Below are 20,286 nucleotides of genomic sequence, written 5' to 3'. Positions count from 1 at the left end.
ATGCTTTACAGTTATGCTTTCTTTTGCTCTCACAGTAAGACCAAGAATTATGTAAATTTGTTTTTTGTTCAGCCAGACATGAGAATATATGGTAATAGAAAAACAAAAATACATTTTTCAGTATCCAACTTGAATACGATTTAATGATACTCTATAATATTAGTTTTTATGTTTAGCATTGTTTGATGAACATACAGTATCAGATATCAGTTGTCTGGCATCATATAAATTAGTGCAACTTGGTCTGGTCCCAAGAGAGATTGGTACTGAATTGCATGATGTTGTTGTTATAGAGTTCTGGTATGCTTTGGGACATACTAAACATCTATGTTTTGATTTTACTTACTTGATGAAAATTACTTAACCAAGAAATATTTTCTGGAAATGAATGGTCAACAATTCGTATCATAGAACAGTTTTGGTCAGAATGGACTTTCAAAGATCATCTAGTTGACATCTCTCAATAGATCAGGTTGCTCAAAGCCCCATCCAGCCTGACCTTGAACATTTCCAGGGATGGGGCATCTGCAACTTCTCTGAGCAACCTGTTCCAGTTGTGTCTCACCACCCACATCATAAAAAATTTCTGCCTTATGTCCAGTCTAAGCCTACCCTCTTTCAGTTTAAAACCATTGCCCCTTGTCCTGTCTCTACAGACTTGGTAAAACGTGTCTCTCAATCTTTCTTGTAGGCCCCCTTGAAGTACTGAAAGGCCACAATAAGGTCTTCCTGGAGCCTTCATTTCTCCAGACTAAACAACCCCAGCTTTTTCAGCCTTTCCTCATAGGAGAGGTGTTCCAGCCCTCTGATTATTTTTGTGGCCCTCCTCTGGACTCACTCTAGCAGGTCCATGTCTGTCTTGTGCTGTGGACCCCAGAGCTGAATGCAGTACTCCAGGTGGGGTCTCACCAGAGCAGAGTAGAGGGGGAGAGTCACCTCCCTTGGCCTGCTGGCCACACTTCTTTTGATGCAGCCCAGGATACGGTTGGCTTTCTGGGCTGCAAGCACGCACTGCAGGCTCATGTCCAGCTTTTCATCCACCAGTACCCCCAAGTCCTTCTCAGCAGGGCTGCCCTCAATCCATTTATCCCCCAGTCTGTATTGATATTGAGGATTGCCCTGACCCATGTGCAGGACCTTGCACTTGGCCTTGTTGAACCTCATGAGGTTTGCCTGGGTCCACTCCTCAAGCCTATCGAGGTCCCTCTAGATGGCATCCCTTCCCTCTAGTGAATCAGCTGCACCACTCGGCTTGGTGTCATCTCCAAATGTACTGAGGGTGCATTAAATCCTGCTGTCCATGCCATTGATTGAAGATATTAAATAGTATTGGTCCCAGTATGGACCCCTGAGGGACACCACTTATTACTGGTTTCCACTTGGAATTGAGCCACTGACTGTAACTCTTTGGAAGCGGCCATCCAGCTAATGCCTTATCCATCTAACAGTCCATTATCAAACCCATCTCTCTCCAGTTTAGTGGCAGGAATGTTGTGGGGGACTGTATCAAAGGCCTTACGGAAGAACTGTAGTCGGAATCAATACCTTCAAGTAGAAAAACTGTAGGTTTGCATTGTTTTCTTTTAGCAAGGATTTGTTAATTTTCACTTGAGCAAAGGCTCCTGTTCCAAGTTCCAAACACCACCTATCGTTGAATTGTTTTTATTGAAAAAAAAAAAAACAAACCCCAAAACAACAACCTGAGATTGAACAGCTGCAGATCGTATTAACAAACAAAATAATCTTCCCCTTTTCTCAGTTCCGAAAAAGGAGCCTGTACCCTAAATCTTTGCCTTTTTTTTGGTCAGGAGCTTTGGTATTCAAGTATGACTCGATTAATGAATGGATATGGGACGTTGTGGACTACAGAGAAGAGCCCTAGTTCTGAGGTTCTGGACTTCTTTCAGGAAATACTTGCCTATAAATCGAGGAGCTGTTATCTGATTTTTGTTAAGATCAATTGTAGCAGCATAGCATAGAGAGTAAAACTATTTCTTTTTGTGCTGAAGTCCATAGAGAGCATTCTAGGTTAAAACTGTTGATCTGAACACCACTCAAAAAGAACTGTGCTCTTAGAGTCTTTCAAACTCTGTCCCAGCTGAAGCCAGGACAAACTCCTATGTTATGGTCATGGCAGTAGGTTCCTTTCAGCAAGATATGGAGTTCTGAACTAATCCTGTTTCCAGATGGGTTTGGATGTAGATCATTACAATACGACTGTAACTTCAGCTGATGCTAAGGGATTACTGTTTAAAAAAAAAAAAAATTCCAAAATTACAATCTAAATTCTAGTGTACACACAAAATTACCTTGGTAGTTACCACTAATTGATCATTGAAAACAAGGAGAATCAGACAGCATTCTACTACAAGTTGCAAAGTTCATTAATTAAAAGGTTTTTTTCGTGTTGGATGAAGTTTTATATAGAGAGATATAAGATCATATGCCCCTTATTGTATTGATTTGTGATCAGCTGTTCAAAAATCATCTTTAAGCCTGAGCTGTGTGGTGAACAATACCATTCAGAGCGATATTTTACTCTGGATGAGCTGGGAGAAAGAAGGGTACTGTATGATGAAGTATTCTTGCAGGTGGCTTTTCGTTAATTTTTTTTTTTTTTTTTTTGGTGTGCTGTGTCCCTTTCTTTCCTGATAGTGTCATGAAAGCTGAACTTACGTAGGCACTGTGTGCAATCTGCATTATCACAGTAAAAGAGACTTGGGTGAGAAGTTCAGTGTTCCCTGTGGTGGTCATACACTCTCCGAGGGAGCAGCCTTGCCTCTTTCCCACACCATTGTGCAGCCGACACAGCAGGGGAGGAACTTACTAGGAATGTCGCCAACAAGGCTATTGAGAACTTTGAACTTTCTATGGGCCCTGAAGCTTTTGAACATCAAGATTAGCAATTTACGTGTTGTGATGAGTGGCACATCCTGCTTGTCAGTCAGTTCACCAAGACTCAAGGAAGTATAATTCATCCTCTATGTTTTCTTGTCACTGTCTCATCCACTGTTAAAAAAATAGAAACTTAATTCACAGTTAGTTACTTCATTTGCAGTGACTTGAATTTGTACATCCGTTGAGAAATGGGCATATTAATCTTTCTGCAAATGTTTTGCCTTATTGCAGGAATTAACTGTCATCTCCAGAAAATAGGTTGATGCTTTGTCCTTCTGATTTCAGCTGCTTTTGATGGTGAAAAGAACCAGAACCTAAATTATAGTATGAAATTTTCATAAGATTCCCTGATCTTGCGAATACTTTCTGAAACATCAGTACAGTCTGTTAAATATGTCTCCTTTGCAGGACAGCATTCTTTGCACATGCAAGCAGATTCTAATCCGATTTTTCTTAATGTGGTATAACTGGAAATTGTTTTGCAGTAAAGTGTGTCAGCTTCAAACGTAGCTCTAAAGAAGCATCCTTTGACATTATAACTTAATAGTTAAGATTTAGAAAATGCCTAGAAGACAGAATTGTTATTAATTTTCCTGATTGCAAGATGTAACTGAAGAATTCCTTTAAAAAAATACTTACATTGTCTTGCAATCGAATCTTGCATTTAAAATTTTTTACTATGTGCACTGCTTTTTCAGTATTAAAACCTAATGCCTATTAAGATAGTTATGTTTGTCAGCTTAAGCTGTAACAGGGGCTGGTGTAAATTAAAGGTAGAACCATTGTAGTGGTTTAAGCTTGAGAAATACATGGAAGAAAGCTTAAACATGAGAAGTATTTTCTATGAAAATGTAATTCCGAAGTTTGAGTCTTGCTTTTGTATTTAGAAGGAAGTCCAGAACTGGAAGATATATATACAAAGCAGTTATTGTATGGGAAGGTAATAACAGTGGAGCATGTTTCACTGTGTATGTTTTTGCTATGCTGCCCTCCTGATACTGATTATTGGTTAGATGTGCCCTCATATGTGTGTTAGCAATAATGGACATCTACTCTGGAGATGTAATGCATGTTCACAGTTAACTGAGAAAACGTTATGTGGATTAGAGGCTATGGGCTAGCCTTTTACAGGAATTTGATGTAATAGAGGTGGGAAATTAGGGAAAAGCTTTTAAACTCTATCCTGAATGTTTAAAAAAATTGTAGCTCTTACTGTTATAATTATGACTCTTTACTCCAATGATTGTGTTGGAAATACTATGTTCAGTTTAGCTATAGATGAGTTTCTTTGACAGCTAGGTGCTTGTTCTTGGTTAATGCTGACAAAATGAGTAAAAGGATTTGTTACTGTACATACTAGCAATTTTTCATTTTTTGTGAACTGTGAGCTAAGTTCAGCTTCTCCACCTCCCTTAGTGCTTGACCACAAACTGAAGTTCAGCCTTGTTTCCTTGTAGCTTTGTTTATCCAAATCCATGAAACGTTTAGGAGGAATGCACTACAGTCCCAGTAGTCTTCTTGCTTCGAGTTGATCGGCAGACACTAGCTCTCCTTAGAGGCAGGAAATACTAAAATGTCAGATGCCTGAAAGTGGCATAGAATTCACTATACTAATATGAGCAGAAAGACTCAAATTCAGTAGTTGAAAGGCAATATGTAAACTATTTTGGATGACCAAGTCAATTCATTCATTTTGCAAGATTGCCTGCTATTTGACTTTCCCAAGCTCAGCTTTGAATGCGTATGGAGGAAGTGATCCAAGAGCAGAACTGTAGCTCGTTAGGTCTATTCCACGTGAAATTCTTTGCCTGATAGGATCCTCTTTATTCTGTACATCATGGAATTTATCAGCAGCTTTCCTCCTAAGCCAAAGATATTGAGGGAAATTATAAAAAGAAAGGAAGCCATTGCTTTTCTTATCTGGCAAATAAACATACATTGTAGGTAGACTTACTGGTTTTGGTTTTTTTTTTTTGTGTGTGTGGTTTTGTTTTTTTTTTTTGTTAATGGGGGAAGCTCTCTAGTACTAGCTCTTGTGAGTAATTGCGTGAATTTTGTGGCTCAGGAATCTAGATATGTATCTATTAATCCCGATTATTTTACTTGTGCCTTTCTTGTACTATAGTTTCACTACGAAGGACCAATGTCAGTTAGATTGCATTTTTGAATGTAGGTATTGCAATAGTGTTTTTTTTTAAAGTCTATTTAGTTTGTTTTGTAGGAGTCTTTTCTTAATGACATGAAGCTTTAATATTATAATAAGTAAATTTATGCCTTGGTTGTTTGTTCCAAATACATATGAATATTTAAATAAAAAAAAAGGTATGGGGGGATAGAACATAGCTGACATTGTCCAACAGTAGATAATTGTTACTTGGCTGTTCACTTAAAACCTGGATTTTGCTTGTGATTGGTCAACAGACTGCAAAATTCCATCTTCTCCCCAAACAGGAGACATAAATACTCTCTGTATTCTGTTGTTTCTAAATAAGTGTGAAAATTGTCTCCTTTAATTAACTGGTACTGTAAGTGGTATTTCCTATTTTATCCATTTCTGTATAGAGAGCTACCTTGTTTCTACTTGGAAAGTTTGTTAGAGACAGTTTGAATGGCTTTAAGGTAAAAATAAAAACAGTTGATGATGCACGGAAATTGAGTTTTGCAGGAGAACTATGAAAACCTATAATGCCATTTAAAATCTTCTGCTGGCATAGTTGTTCTGTTACTTATTTGCATAATTTACATTGTTGGCTTCACTTGTTGCTATTCTTTCTTAGTGGTTTTATTAATCTTCCTTTTGCCTTAGTTTTCCTAATCTTCTGTTCACTTGCTTTCTTATACCTTCTAACAACAACTTAATCTAGTTCTATTTCTCCAACTTTCTACATGAAATAGCAGACACGGTGTACTTCCCTGCTCTTTTCTAGCAAAGGTCCTGAAAAGGGTCTTACCCTGTATTTACAACATTGGATTGGACTTTATTTTTTGTTTTCTGCATGCATTCGGAATAACTCTTTTTTCCATTGAGAAGATTAAGGGCAGTGTTTGCTTGAAAAAAAATTTAACGAAGTGCCTAACAGAGCTATTATTCATTTTGGAAACCAGTTGCTGTGGTTGCCATAGTAATAACAAGCCCTCTATTAAAGCTATTTTCTATATGTACTGCCTGTATTGTAACATGCTGTTGGGGGAGCTGCAGTTCCGTGAATCTATGCTCCTTAAAGAATATTCCAGCTTTATATAGTTAAATTATCCAAGGAATTTATGTTATAGGAACATAAAACATGTAAATCTAGTTTATCATATCTATCGTGGAGTTGTTCATGCAGGCCATCACTTCATGTAGCCGTTTACAGTAATTTCAATGAAATAACAGCTGTATCAAAAATGAATAATGCATACAGAGAAATTTTAAACTCCTTTAATATTTCTTGACTTATTTTTTATTTACTTGTAACTGATAGAATGATGAGCTTGTAGTTCCAAGAAAAATAATTGTAGACTTGGTTGTTTCCTCTCGTGTGTTTTAAGTGTAATGGGCAATAGCTCGTGGGGTTAGAAAGCTGGTAAATTAATGGGGTGTTTTCTTTGTAGAATGCCCCATGAAATATTTATGGAATATGAAGAGTCTTTAAATGTACTGCAGTAAAAGGATACTGTCCTAAGATTTCTGTTAGAATAATTGCTTTAAACTTTTTCTTCTTCAGAGAGAAGAAACATATATCTGAATGTATTGTAGTAAACCAGATAAAACAAAATTTTCCAAAATTAAATGAATTATATCAACTTGAAGCATTTACATACCACATTATCTCTTCATAATAAGATATCCTAACCCAACAATGTTTCTGCAAAAAATAAATGCTCTCTCCTGAGCAGAAGAGACAGTTGGCTACTGCTATCAAGTGGAGATATTTTTGGTCTAAAATCTATGGGGATTTATAAATATTTTGATACTTATTGGTCACAGAATTATGTAAAATAATGAGAAAACTGAAAGACAGAGTAGCAATTGGGGTTCAAAGTATTACTTCAGAAAGTATCCTTTCAATCTAGGACAGGGTTTATAGGCAAGGTTTTACAAATACTACCCTTGGATCTGGCTAATTTCAGCTCTGAATCAGTAGAATTTTAAGAAAGCACTAATTATATTGAAGCAAGGATACTTTTGCAGTACTATCTTGATTGAAAATGTGTGTCTGATTTGTAGGTGGCATTAAAACTCCTTTGCAGAAATCTTGTGCTGGGGAGCATGTTCCTCAGCTCATAACTAGGACATCTAATTCCTTGGGAAATCTACAAGGGGAAAGAGTTAGTATAATGACAATAAATTGAAATTATGCTTTGGCTAGGGAGAATGTAACATTTCAACCAATAACAAATATTTTAGTGGTTAATTAGATATTAAATAGAGGACAAGTTTCAAATATAAGTGCAAGTACATTTCCTGGGTACTCTCAAAGTCTTGGTTGAGGATGGATTTCTTCTGATGCCTTGATTTAAAGCATTGCAAACTATCAGGTAGACATATATAGTCAAATGGGTTTTTACAAGACAGTGATTTCAGAGTTTGAAGCCTTCACACCTGTACTTCTATACTGCTACATTCTATGCAATAAAAATTAATAAACTTACTGTATGGTTGGAGTCTATTTGTACCCTACACAGGACAAATGTGGTAGCTTTAGATTTGTTCTTTATTTGCCCCTACTTTAATTCTTTCTTGTTTGGCTTTATTAAAAACAAAATGGAGAACACTCTAATAGCCAAGAACTAATGTGGGAAAAAAGGCATGTCCATAGCATGATGGGTATAGAAATACTGTGACTATTAAAAAAAAAAAAAACCAAAAACCAAAAACAAAAAAACAAAAAAACCAACCAACCCAAACAAAACAAAAAACCAAACAGGCCCCAAAACGAACCCAAAAAGCCCCCTCCCAGCACTTTAATAATACAAATCTTTTCTTCAGAACTATTGTGAAGGGGTGTAAGCGTGGCCAAGACACTGTTGTGAATGAAAACGGGATAAAAAAGCTGTGAAGTTCAGATGAGCATGTCTTTGGAAGAAAAACTAAAATTCAGCCTTTTTTTTTGGTCTAAAATATTAGCCATTCCTACTGTTGTGTAACCAGTTATAGAAAGCATTGTAGAGGAAATCAGTAGTTAATCAAAAATTCTTCTGTTTTCCCCGATTATAGTTGCATTTGAATAGGTGCTCTAGGAATGTTCCCCTCAAAGAAGTAATGTCAAGTAAATTGGATTTTGTATTCCTTCTTTGCCTTAATTATTAACAATAATAGATGACTAAAAATGTTTCAGAAATTAAATATAACCAGCATCTAGACTCTTCATTTTGACCATTGGATGTTTTTTCTGCATTTGATGTTGTATAGACAATTTTTTTGATGGTTGTTTTATATTCTAGTGACCTTCCTTGCTAAAGACGACCTAGAATAAGGGTAGAGTGCTTAGGTGCTAATGATGAGAGAAAGGCCCTAGTTACACTTTCACTTGTTGGAAATTGATCAGAGAAGGCTTGTATGTTGTGTATTAACAGCAAGTAATGTGTATTAGGTTTATACTAAGTACTACAATATATAGTATATAATATAGTTTTCCTTCTTTTGGTTGTTATGCTAAACTTTATACTAAAATCAAACAATTCAAACTTCAAGGGCTAATAACAAGAGTCAAACAGCTAGAGTATTTTGGTATGCATACAGCTCCAGCTACATCACTGGACTTTCAATTTACCTGTTTCATCTGAGCAAGTTATTTTTGGTATCTCTTTCCATTAGTTGGCATTCGTCCTTTCATTTTGTGAATCCACTGGAATAGTCATACATTTTAGCGGGGAAAAGGCAAAAAATTTTCAGGAAAGGAAGGAAATGACAACTTCTGCTGGTGGACAGGTTGAAGAGATAAGATTCCCCATATAGAAAGCTGAGAGAAGTTAGAAAAGTAGTGCTGCTTTTTCCAGCCTCTGTCTCTCTGCCTCATCTTTGTCAAGATGTAGCATCTCTGGATGTAGGTGAGAACTATCCAGTCTCTCTGAAGCTGTGAGATGAGTTCCAGGTTTGGAGCTTCTGTGGCTGTCAGGAGCTATGTGGGGCTGGTGACAGCTTTCAAGGCCAGAGACTCAGGCATGCACAGATAATCACAAGGCATTCTTCTTTCTTGGATGCCAGGAAGGATTCCGTATTGGATGTTATGTGAGCTGACATCTTGTCCTGATTTTTATCATGTCAAGGCTGTTTATAAGAGCAGCATATCATACCTCTTTTCTAACAATGTTTTGCCAAGTGTCTCATTTGCTTCTGTTTCTTGGAAAGATGGTGTATTTAGAGGTGTAATCAAATAGTTTTTTCTTTGTGTGACATCTTTGTGGATTTATTTGCTCTTCAGTCAGGCTTCTGACCTCTTGTCAGGAATTTCATATGTTTTTATAGCTCTTCTGTGTTCTCAACAAATTCATGGCTAGCTATTTGCTCCCTTGAGCATTCTGTGTGTTACATATTGGCCCAGTATGGAACTTTTTTTTAAAAAAAAAAAGTTTTTATGATGTGTTATATGGAGAAAATTCAGCCTTAAATGGATTTTCTATTACAAGGTACTGTAGAATATGAATATACTTAGCACTTCTTGGTGGGAAAGTTAAATATTCAGTAGGAAACATGGGAGGAAAAGGGAAGAACCAGGTATTTAAAAGAAAAGCTAATGAAAATTGGATTAAAAAATGTGATACTGTGGCAACTTACAGATTAGAACTTAATATTTTAATTTTGAGATAAAAACATCAGAATGATTTCACCACCCTCAGCTCTTTTTTCATTTAATTAAGATTCATGTGTCTCAAGGTAACCTGAGAACTTGAATGCAAGTATTTCAATTATGTGTTATCATTTGATTTTACGAAGTGATCTGGTGGGTCATTTATAAGAATAAAGCCGATCTAAAAAACAGTGATAGATATACTTGCTGTAAAAGTTATGCATGTATTTCAAATAAAAGGTACATGTAATTCATGTATTTTAACAGTATTATTAGAACAGCTTCACTGACAATCTTTTACTTACATCTAAAATGGTACTTTATGTATATACTTCAGCTTGTTCTTGCCTCTCTTGTCATCAGAATCATTTTTATTTTATGCAATAGTAGTGTTAGACTAAGTCTTCTAGGAGCAACTTTCTTCCTGCCTTTATAATTGTTGTTGGGAAGGGCAGGGTTCTTGGTTTTCTTTCTTCTTGTGTTGGTGTTGAACCATCAGAGGAAAGCATAACGTGAACTGATGCTTTAAAAATAGCGATGCGCAAGGGTCAGACTGTATGCTTTTAGAGTGATAATCATGAAAGCTTGCTACTACACCCGATAAGAATTCTTGCATAGCCTCTTTCAGTTGTAACGTGTGCTGTTTGTCGCTGGCAAAATGCTAGTTGAGCTCACTGTAGTGAAAAGTTAGGACCAGAATTTTATATGAGTTTTTGAGTAGTTTGAGATCCTGGAATTTTGGAGGACTGTGATATAGGACAGCAGTCAGTGTTGGTGCAGAAATGGAATTATCACATACTCGAGGCTAATGGGTTGTGATGGAATTGACTTAACTCTCAGATGTGCAATCATCTGTCTAACAGTTTCCATACTGAAAGCAATTACCATACCAATTATGAAAGCAAAAACAAAACCAAAAGCCTTGAGAAGGTTCAGAAGGATCCTGTATGACATGCCAACAGAGTAGAGGAGTTTATTAAATAGAATAGGAGGTTATTAAATACAATCCAAAAGGTAAAGTTCTGTGTCAAATAAGGAGAGTAGAACAGAATATAAATCCTGTCAGGCTAAATGCATGGAAGCACTTCTAAAAAGAGAGTTTGAGAAACAACTTGCAAAAGGTATAAAACCTAGCATTTAATGCTTTTTATCAAATATATTGGGAGAAGGAACATTGCCAAAGATTCTGTAGGCCCAGCAGAGAATCCAGGTCTAAAAAGAGCACCCAGAGAGGATCTGGCATCTCTGACAGAGAAACATAATTATTTAATTTGTGTTCAGCATTCAAGAATGTAGGGAGGTGTTCACTCCTAAATCCTACATGATGGAGAATTAGTCAGAGGATCTGTTTCGAATAAGTGTTATGTTGTACAACAAAGGTGTTTTGTCCTTGGTGTACATTTTTCCTTCCATGTCCAGTGCTGAGATTTTCTTCCAGAAAGAGCAGTCCTTTGAAACCCGGTCCCATAGGATATGTACGTTATTGTTTGGAATTACATGGCAGCTCAAGCTATCCCTAATTAAAGGAAATGTATGTTTGTTGCAGAATAGTGTCAGGAATGAAAACTAATTTCTCTTGAAACTTGCTGAAATAAAACATTATTCCTCCTTTCTCTTTAATTTTCAAAGAATGAATCCTTAGTTCAATGAGTCCTACAAGTAGTTGTTTATATTTAGCCTAGAAGCAGAGGTTTCATTTGAAATAGTGCCATAATTTAAATTCTCTTTGTCAAAACTGTCTTTACTTGGTCCTGAAAGTAGAAGAAAAGCTTAGCTGCATCACAGGATAGAAAGTTTTACTAGAATAAGCTGTATTCCAATTTGTTTGCATACTTCCTGTCTTTGGCCTTAAATGAGTTACTTAAGATTAAGTGGAATTTTTGTCCTGGATGATTTGCCACTGATTTAATCATATGCTCCACATTTCTGATTCTGACAGTAGATTTGCATCTTTTCTTGTTTTATGCTTGTGGGTTGTTTTTTTTTGTTTGTTTGTTTGTTTGTTTTCCCCCTCTTTACATGAGTTGTTTTTAGAGGTTGGTACCCATGTTTGTGAACAGATTCCTATTTGGGTCAAGTTAACGGAGGAGAAAAAAACAGTAAGGTGGAAGATTAAATAGAGTTCAATGGGGTAAAGAGTTGAGAATGAGCAGTTGATGTTGAAAATAATAAAAGTAGTTTTCTAGTTGCAACTTATTTTCTACTCATACGCTATGCTTATTGCATAGTTTGTAAGTGGTGTGCTTGTGTGTAACAGTAGCTAAAACTCGAAACTTTAACAAAATGATTGTGTAAGGAAGTAATAAACTAATGCATAAGATCCATTTCCTTTCAGCCAGACTGCCAGTGACACAAATAGATCAGACCTGGTAAAGCATACTTGTTCATAAATACTGCACAAGGACTAGTGGAGCAGTATGATGCACAGTTGGATATCAGTTGCTTTTTGAAGCCTTGGGACCATCATTGTTATTAATCCAACACTGGAGTTCATAATCATGTTCTGGGGTGGAGGAGAAATCCATGTATAATTTGTAGATGTGTTTAGTTAAGGCAGATATTCTCTCTTCTTTTTTTATTCATAAACTATACAAAATACCATTTTTCTGGTGTTACTCATATTATATGCCTACTTTGCCTTTACTTGTTCTGACCGATTCCTGCCTTTTTGCCTTGTAGAAGAATATAAACAGTGATACTGTTACTTATGATATAGTGCTTGCTAGTGTGGGATTTACTTGGGGATTTACTTGGTGGAATTGAAACTTGTTGCAGATGTGTTATATTTGCTTGCAGCCCTCTCAGCTGCTGACTGCCCCACTTTGAGGCTGAGCTAACTCCCTAGGGTGTAGAGAACTACTGGAGGTGACATGAGAAATTGCTGAACATAACAAATAATGGTGTGAGAAGCTGACAGAAGTTATAGATAGCGCCCTACGGGATGCCTGGATTTCACAAGTAGTAAAGGGGGAATTGTATGTGAGGAATGTCCAAACAGTGCCATTGCATGGAAGGGAGCACTGGACCCACTTTGGAAGGTGCAGTGTTACATAGACCAACAGTGCCTAGGTAATAATTTCAGAAATACCAAATTTGGGTATAGTTGTAGTGAATCTGGGACCACTAAGGGAAGAAGTAACTGGAGTGGTTTGTTAATGTGGGGCAGAGAAAAGGAGGTAGAAGGGTGGTGGAAAAAGAAGATCAAGGAATGGGAAAAAGGGTAAGGAATGCAACCAGATGCTGTCTGGGGGTACCTGTTGCGCAGCTTGTGCTTGATCATCGTGGCTGGAGTCTGACAATAAACTAAACCTGTTACACCCATACAATACAAGTCAAACCTACTTTGACTGCCAGGAGGACTTAAGGGAGGAGGGCTTCCTTGGCTGGCAAGGGGACGTCTGGGTGGGTGGATCAAGAATCCTGTTATCACTGGCTGAGTGCCTCTTCCAGGCCTGTTGCGGAGCCACCACGCCATAACAAGATGGGTATTGAAATATCTGATTTATGGTGCTTCTGGTCATTCACTGCCAATACTGTTAGACTGGGTGGCAGTTCTTGCTTTTGGCAGTCACTGAGAACTTGTAATATTAGAATTGTATCTTGTCTGCTTTTGTAGACTAGAAAATTAGAATTGCATGTAAATCAGATTAACGGATCCATCTTCTGCTTGCTTCGGGAAAATTGCTCAAGTTGCTGTGACCTAAAATCGTAGCATATGAATTTACAAATTTGCCTTTTAATTTCAACACTGTTCTTGATCTCAGACATCTATTATGAAGCCAGCTGTTTCTGTTCTTTGGAATGCAAAGATTTTGTTTTAAGTTGAACTTCCTGGATAAACATCTATTTAACGTCAAATATCAAGATCTTTTAAAGATGATCACATAATACCACGATAACATAATTTCTCTGTTCGGGAATTTGTGTGTCCTTCATTCTGCTGCTCACCATCTCCCCTCTCCCCATCCTGAAAAACTAGTCCCTCAAAGCTATCACTATAAAGAACCAATCCCTGAGAGCCAAAAAGCCCATTCCAAATAGTAATGTTCTCAGACTTTTGTTCTGTTTTCAAGTAGCAGACTGTTTTTTCATTTTTTCCTGAGGTAAAAAAGAAAAAAAAATTTAAAAATCCTTTCTTGGTTTTCACTTTAGTAGTGTCCATCTGCTCTTCTTCGAAACTCTTCTTAATGAAGCCTATTCCTGTCCAGCTGTGTTCTGTACCCCAGCCTTGCTGTGTGTCATGGCAGAGCTGTTTGCAGGAGCTTTTTGTGTCATAGGTATTTTTTGGTTTTCTTCAGAATCCATTAGTGCCTTTTTTCCATTGTTCATGACTTCCCATAGCTCTTTGACTTTAGAACTGCTTTTTGGTTTCTGTCCTCAGTGTATCAGCATTCAGTCTCTCTGGCATTGCACTTAATGCATCTCTGTGCCCAAGCCTTGTGTTTTATCGTGAATGGACAATCCTGGGTGCTGTTTCCTATTTAGTATCAGTGAAATTCAGGAGTCGCTTATTTAATATCAGAGCATTTCAGTTGCTTATTACATCTCTTTCCCATTGAATCCCTCATGTTTTCAGTGACAGCATGCTCATGATGAAGTACATTTATTGTGCCAGCCTGTGATACATAGTTCAATTTAAACTTCGCTCTCTCTCTTAATCAGTGTTTATAGTCTACACAAGTTCTGTTTTCATTGTTTCTTTGAGACTTCGGTTCACACTGAACTCTAGTAGTACCATATTTTTTTGTAATGTTACTGATCTTTTGGTCATCCTGTATTCTTCCAGTGCCTATCAGCTCCTTGAGATGAAGAATAAGGGAGGAATTTATTGGGATACCACCAAATTCCTCGGAGTGATGTGTATAAGCATGCTTTCGTGCTTCCTCCATCCATGCATATTTAGTGTGCAGAAGTACTGTGAGCTTCTTAATGTTTTTTGAAAGCATATGCTGCTGCTGCTTATATTTTGCTTAGGCTTTAATATATTACAACTGCTTTTCCTGATTTTATATACTGTATACCCTTCATATGTATCTCAAAAAGCTGTGGAAGAATAATATATTTTTATAGTAATTTGCCAAGTGAGACAAAAAAAAAAATTCATGTTTTATTTTTACAATACAAAGAGAAGTAATAGAAATAATAACTTTCAAGCTGATGGTTAAAAACTCATGAATTTTATATAATAGAATGAGAAAACTACTATAACATTACATATGATGTCTGCTTGCCTCATAAGATAAAATACTTTTCTAGAGTGAGACAAATATTTTAAAATGAGAATATAATAAAAGAATAATCATGTTTACAAATGCAAACACATTTGAAGTTTTAAAGAAGTTATTGAGTAAACAGAGTGACTGTAGTTCATGACAGCAAAATTGCTTAAGTTACAAAGTTAATTTAGAATTAACTTGGGGTTAGAATTAACTTGATACTTAAGAGATAAAAGGTGTTCTTTCAACAAAAACTTCAAGATAAAATTTTCTTGTGAGAAGTAGTTATAGCAGGACAACTGTGTTCAAAATTAATGAAAAATAATGAAGACCATATGAAAAAAAAAAAACCCTACAAAATTTTCTCTCTAGACTTCATTTTTAGAAGCCCTATCAGCAGTCTGGTGTTTGTAAATTAACAATAGAAAATAGCCAAAGCTGTAGGGAGGTAACATGGCGTCAAGAATAATTGTATTAAAGCATATATTTTGTCTTTAATGATTCTGTGTTTTTAAATGTAATTTGGTGATATACTGATCCTCTACAATCGCTTGTCTTTGTGAAATGAATAGAATTTTATTTTTCTGGTGGCAGTTCTTATTACAGGCTTTAGATTATAGAAGGGTAATGAACATTTGGACTTTATGTAGTTTTTTTCCTTTCTAATGCACATTCTTACATGATAATTTTAAAACATCTGTGATGCAAAAAATTGTAGTTAAATTTATTGTTACGGTTTGGTATAAGTAAGTAAGCAAGAGAGCATCAATCTCAGATTATTCTGAGAACAAAAACCAGGTTCCTTTGAAAATATTTTAAATATTTATTTAGATTTTCTTTTTTTTAAGCTATAGCTCTGTTTTAAAGATGGTACCACTTTTTAGTTAATAATTTAAGGTTTTCTTAACTATACAGTGAATTCTATTGGCCAGCACTGAAGACAGGTATGGAATGTCAGTTGATGATTTGAGGAAAGATACAGCTGGAATATGTAGGGATAAGGGCGACAAAGGAGGAAAATAAGGAGAAAGGAAGTCTGGAGAAGAGGGCGAAATAGATAAATGAGACTCCAGAGTGATCTGTAAGTAGGAAGCAGAGTTTAGGAAATTAGTGTTAGAAGGGAGAAGGCTTTCTTTTGGTTTTGTAGTCATGCTACTATCAAGGAACCTTGGTATAAGAGTGACCTTTGTCATTTTTACTACTATTTTCTATGTACCTTAGTAGGTGCTCCTTCTGAGGTACCTCTGTGCTTAGAGAAGGGGAGGTAAAGAGTTCAGTGCCTTGCTGTATCTAGATCTTCTTTGAACCTAAAATGGCTCTCAGTCTGCCAGTTTGGGTTTCCCTGACTGAAGCTCCCTTGCATTTTTTGTTTTGGAGTTGGGACCAGTAAAACGATCTTAAATTTGTTTCTGCCTGATGGTGTATGTTTTTATTTCCAGATTCAAGAGCAGGCAATAATCTGCTTATGCCAATTAATAAAGAGGGCAGGTGAAGAACTGGCATTACAACTCTTGTGCAAAGAATACTTACTGTAAATGATCAACATGTTGGATAGGGATGGACTGTAAATAAGAAAGAAAATAAAATGTAATCAGTTACAGTGAGCGTAGTTATGTTATTAACTCTGTAGTATATTTAATCTTACTGTTGCCATAGACATGACAGATAGGCTACAAGTACAAGGAAATACAAGGCTGAAGAATCTTTTGTTTGCTGGAAATCAAATAAGTCAGTTCATATTTGGTGTGTTCTTATACTTTTTCGTTTAGTATCTGGTATTCTAGTCTTTGGATTGCCTGAGGTATATGACTGAATTTATCTTCCTAAATGGTTAGGTATTCTGCTGTTTTGGTACACTTAGAGTAATATATGTCTAAATATAATTTGTACTGATAGAAAATAACCTTGACTCATTTATGTATTCTTGTTTTAACAAGGTGTAACCTTGATGTCCTTTTATTTCTTCTTCTATAGCAAAGATTTAAATTAGTTCCCTTAAAAACAAAACTACAGAACAAACCAGGTCTCTAAGTCAAAAACATATTAGGAGATATATTTTTTCAATTCCCCCCCCTGTGTCAGTGTATTTTGGCTTTTTCAGGGGTTTGAAATGTTGTAGAAAAGAAAAGCTTCTATTAATGAAACTTAGTTTTGTCAAATACAATAGTGTTTTAAAGTTCATAGGCAAAAAACAGTTGGTGTTATCAGAAAGTCATTCTTTTTCGTTAGACTGGATTCAAGACTTGTGATAGACACATTCACTTTGATATGATGGGCTTTTAATTTCTTGTTTCTTCATATCTATTCTTTTTCTCTGCTTTTCTGAGTTTCTACTGTGTTTTGGTCCTAATGCAGCATCTGGTCACTGTTTTGCTTGGATTTTGGTGACGTAGCCTCACTGTTCTAAGTGAGATCTCTATGCGGTTGCTGTTGTCTTGGCTGAGCCTGCTGCCCAAAGTGAGAGGGAAAACATAACTTGTTGAATGTGTATAGCCAGTACTGTAAAGTTTTTTCTTACTTGAACAATTGTTGGTAGGCCCACATTTGTTTGGAATAGTTGTGATTGGTTTGAAGTGACCACCCTGAAACCACTCATCTACCTGTGGCTGTAACAGTCTTTCATTTCTGCCTCCTGCCAATTTTCCTCTCTCTTTATTTTCTGTAAGAAAAAGAGATAGAAGTATGAATTCATCCAGCTAGAATTTTTTTTGACATGATTTGTTTAACTTCATATTAATGCTGTCATCTCATTTTAAGACAAAATGGATTTTGCAAGTACCATTTTTGCTAAAGTAAAAGATGTATCTGAAGTGAAAAATAGAACATCTTAATGATCAGGTAACTTCATGCTGCAAACCCCAGGTTACTAGAGCTTTTTGTTTGCTTTAGTTGATGCTTCTTTGAGAAACTTTAATTGCTAATTAAGAATTCTTTTTTTTTTTTTTTTTTGCATTAACTCTTTAGCATCAATATACTTTTAAAATCAGATTCCTTTTTCTTAGAATATATCATATATTTTTTAAATATTGTACTGGTTTCTGTGGACTGTGTTGTCATTCCTGGTTTTCCTGGTTAAAAATAGTTTTAAATGTGTCTAGAAAGGATTTGTTCTATGGTAACATACCACACCTAACACGATAATTTACATTTCTTAGTATTGTAGATGCAGATTGCTTTCAGAGTAGTAAAAGGAGGGTGGGGGTGGGAGGATGAAGACAGATGTTGCTAATAGGAGTCTTTGTCTTAACAAAAAATAAAGAGAATGTGCATTTATAAATGGCCAAAGTCAGTCAGTTGTGGTATCCACTCAGAAAGTTCTTATTCTAATTGCTTTCTTCTGTGCTTCGTTTTGTTGGGGGGGGGTAGATTGACAAAAACTTTAAAAACACTAAGTGTAGAATTTGGAAAATATGTGTATATGATAGAGACCAAATTTGCTGGAATATACATAGTTAATTCAAATATATATATAATTAATTGGAGTAAGTATATACAAAGTAAAAAGTAGAATTTTCTTGTTCTATATTCTTTAGCAGGTTGATAATTTAAACTTGTGTAATTTTAACCCATGTTTTCTACCGAGAGTAAGAAGAGAAAGAACTACGAGTAGATATCTCATAAAAAATACTGTTTCTTAGGGACACTGTTAAGCATCTTTTGTCTTTACATTTCCCATGATTTTTCTATAATTTTTTTCACATGATAAACAGTTTTCACAAAAAAAATGTGTGAAATCCCACAGATTGGTTTAGCTGGGTGTGGTGTCTGACAAGCTGCATTCAAGAGAAAGGAGTACAACATGAGGAATGAGAATGTGGCATGGGATTAAATTCCAGCATTCAGGCATAAAGTATCATTCTGTTTCTGTAACTTCAAATCTTATTTTTAATTAGGATCTGTGTAAGCATACTATACAATAAGTCTGAGTATCTCTTGCATGTTAATGTAAGACATGTATACTAAAAAGTAATGCTGAGAAATACTCTAGAAAGTTACCTTATCACACTCAGTGCCTATTATCATAGTTATCCCTATGGATAGTAATTATCCAGGGTTTTATTAATTTGTCAGAACTGCCATATAATTCTAATTTCACTGGACTTTATAAGAAGACATAATCATTGTTGTAAACAACTTTGTGCTAATTTGAATATATCTGTGTATATTAATTGATAATAGTTTCCTTAGTTCTCATGAAATACTTCTCTTTTAATAGAAGAATTACGGAAATTGAGTTGGTCTGGCATTCCCAAACGGGTTCGTCCAATTGCATGGAAGCTTCTTTCAGTAAGTTGTATTTTTTTTTGTTCCTTCTTCCTTTGCATTGAGTAGTAATAGTTTTTTTTTTTCAAGCATTGCAAATAATTTTACTTGCATTGTAATCCATCAGTGATACTTGAAAACATTGTGTCTTCTTGTTGAATGGTAAATCAAAGTTCTGTTCTTTTGCTCAATTTTAAGATTAATTTGTCAGACTGAAAGGAGGGGAATGAGAAGTAGTAGTAAATCATGTCAGCTGTATATCTTTATTTTTCAACCTGTCTTCCTCTGAAAGAAAGGCTTATGTGATAACAGTGGCCTCTTTCAACCAATTTTGATGGAACGGTGGAGAGTTCAAAGACAAGTACATTCTTACCATTTTCTTGAAAAAAGGTACACAGGAGAGGAAACGAAGCCTATTGGTGTCCTACAAAAGGCTTCATTCTGATTTCACATTAAAGTAACTACAAGAAAGGATTAACACTGTACTGAGGAAAAGCTGTGATAAAACCTTATGGGATTTTTGGCTGATTTTTCTCTAGTGGTTTAAGACGAACAAATCTGAACCGCTGTGGTCAGTTACCTTTTGCCATTGGCTCTCCTGATGTAAGACTTGTGACTCAGTTCAGGGAGACAAGCTAATTAAAAAGCTAATCATTTTTTTGTAGTGTGAGTTTTTGGCTGGCTGAGCTCTCTGAACTTTGCCCAGTGGTCAGAGGATTTTGCAAGGGCAGTAGCTTGGGAGTAGGTTGACTGAAATACCGTGGAACAGCACACGGAGGTGTTTCAGTTGGGCATCAGAGACAAGCTTACGGGAATCTGGGATTCACTGGGTTTGATGTTACAGAACTGGATTTTTTTAATCTCAGTGTTTGCACTATATTTAAAAAGGTTCTTCTGCAAAAATCCAATGTAGTCCTCATAGGAGTATTTTTCATGTCAATCTTTTCAACTATAATACTTACGATGGCAAACGGTTGTGCATTTTAGCTGTTGTTTGCCTGTGGTTCGGAGAAGAACTTGTGAAGGTGTTTGTATTAAAAAGAAGGAAAAATCTCATGCTGTCTACTCTCCAGAGGCTGTGAAAGACACTTTATCAGCAAATCTTCATGCATTTAAGAACTGTTTAAAATTCTGAG

The 20,286-nt window shown here is 36.0% G+C and overlaps 1 protein-coding gene across 1 annotated transcript in view; it reads left to right on the top strand.

Moving 5' to 3' along the window:
• TBC1D22A (TBC1 domain family member 22A) overlaps positions 1-20,286 on the top strand; it is a 187,501-nt gene that overhangs the window by 14,055 nt on the left and 153,160 nt on the right. The window contains exon 5 of the mRNA XM_082309017.1: positions 19,104-19,174. Within this exon, the coding sequence (XP_082165143.1) occupies positions 19,104-19,174 (71 nt within the window). The remainder of the gene's footprint in view (positions 1-19,103; positions 19,175-20,286) is intronic.

The sequence above is a fragment of the Platalea leucorodia genome, assembly GCF_965183815.1.
Source record: "Platalea leucorodia genome assembly, chromosome: 4".
NCBI classification, from domain to species: Eukaryota; Metazoa; Chordata; class Aves; order Pelecaniformes; family Threskiornithidae; genus Platalea; species Platalea leucorodia.
The sequence above is the reverse complement of the archived record's forward strand: the minus strand, read 5'-3'. Positions and strand labels throughout refer to the sequence as shown.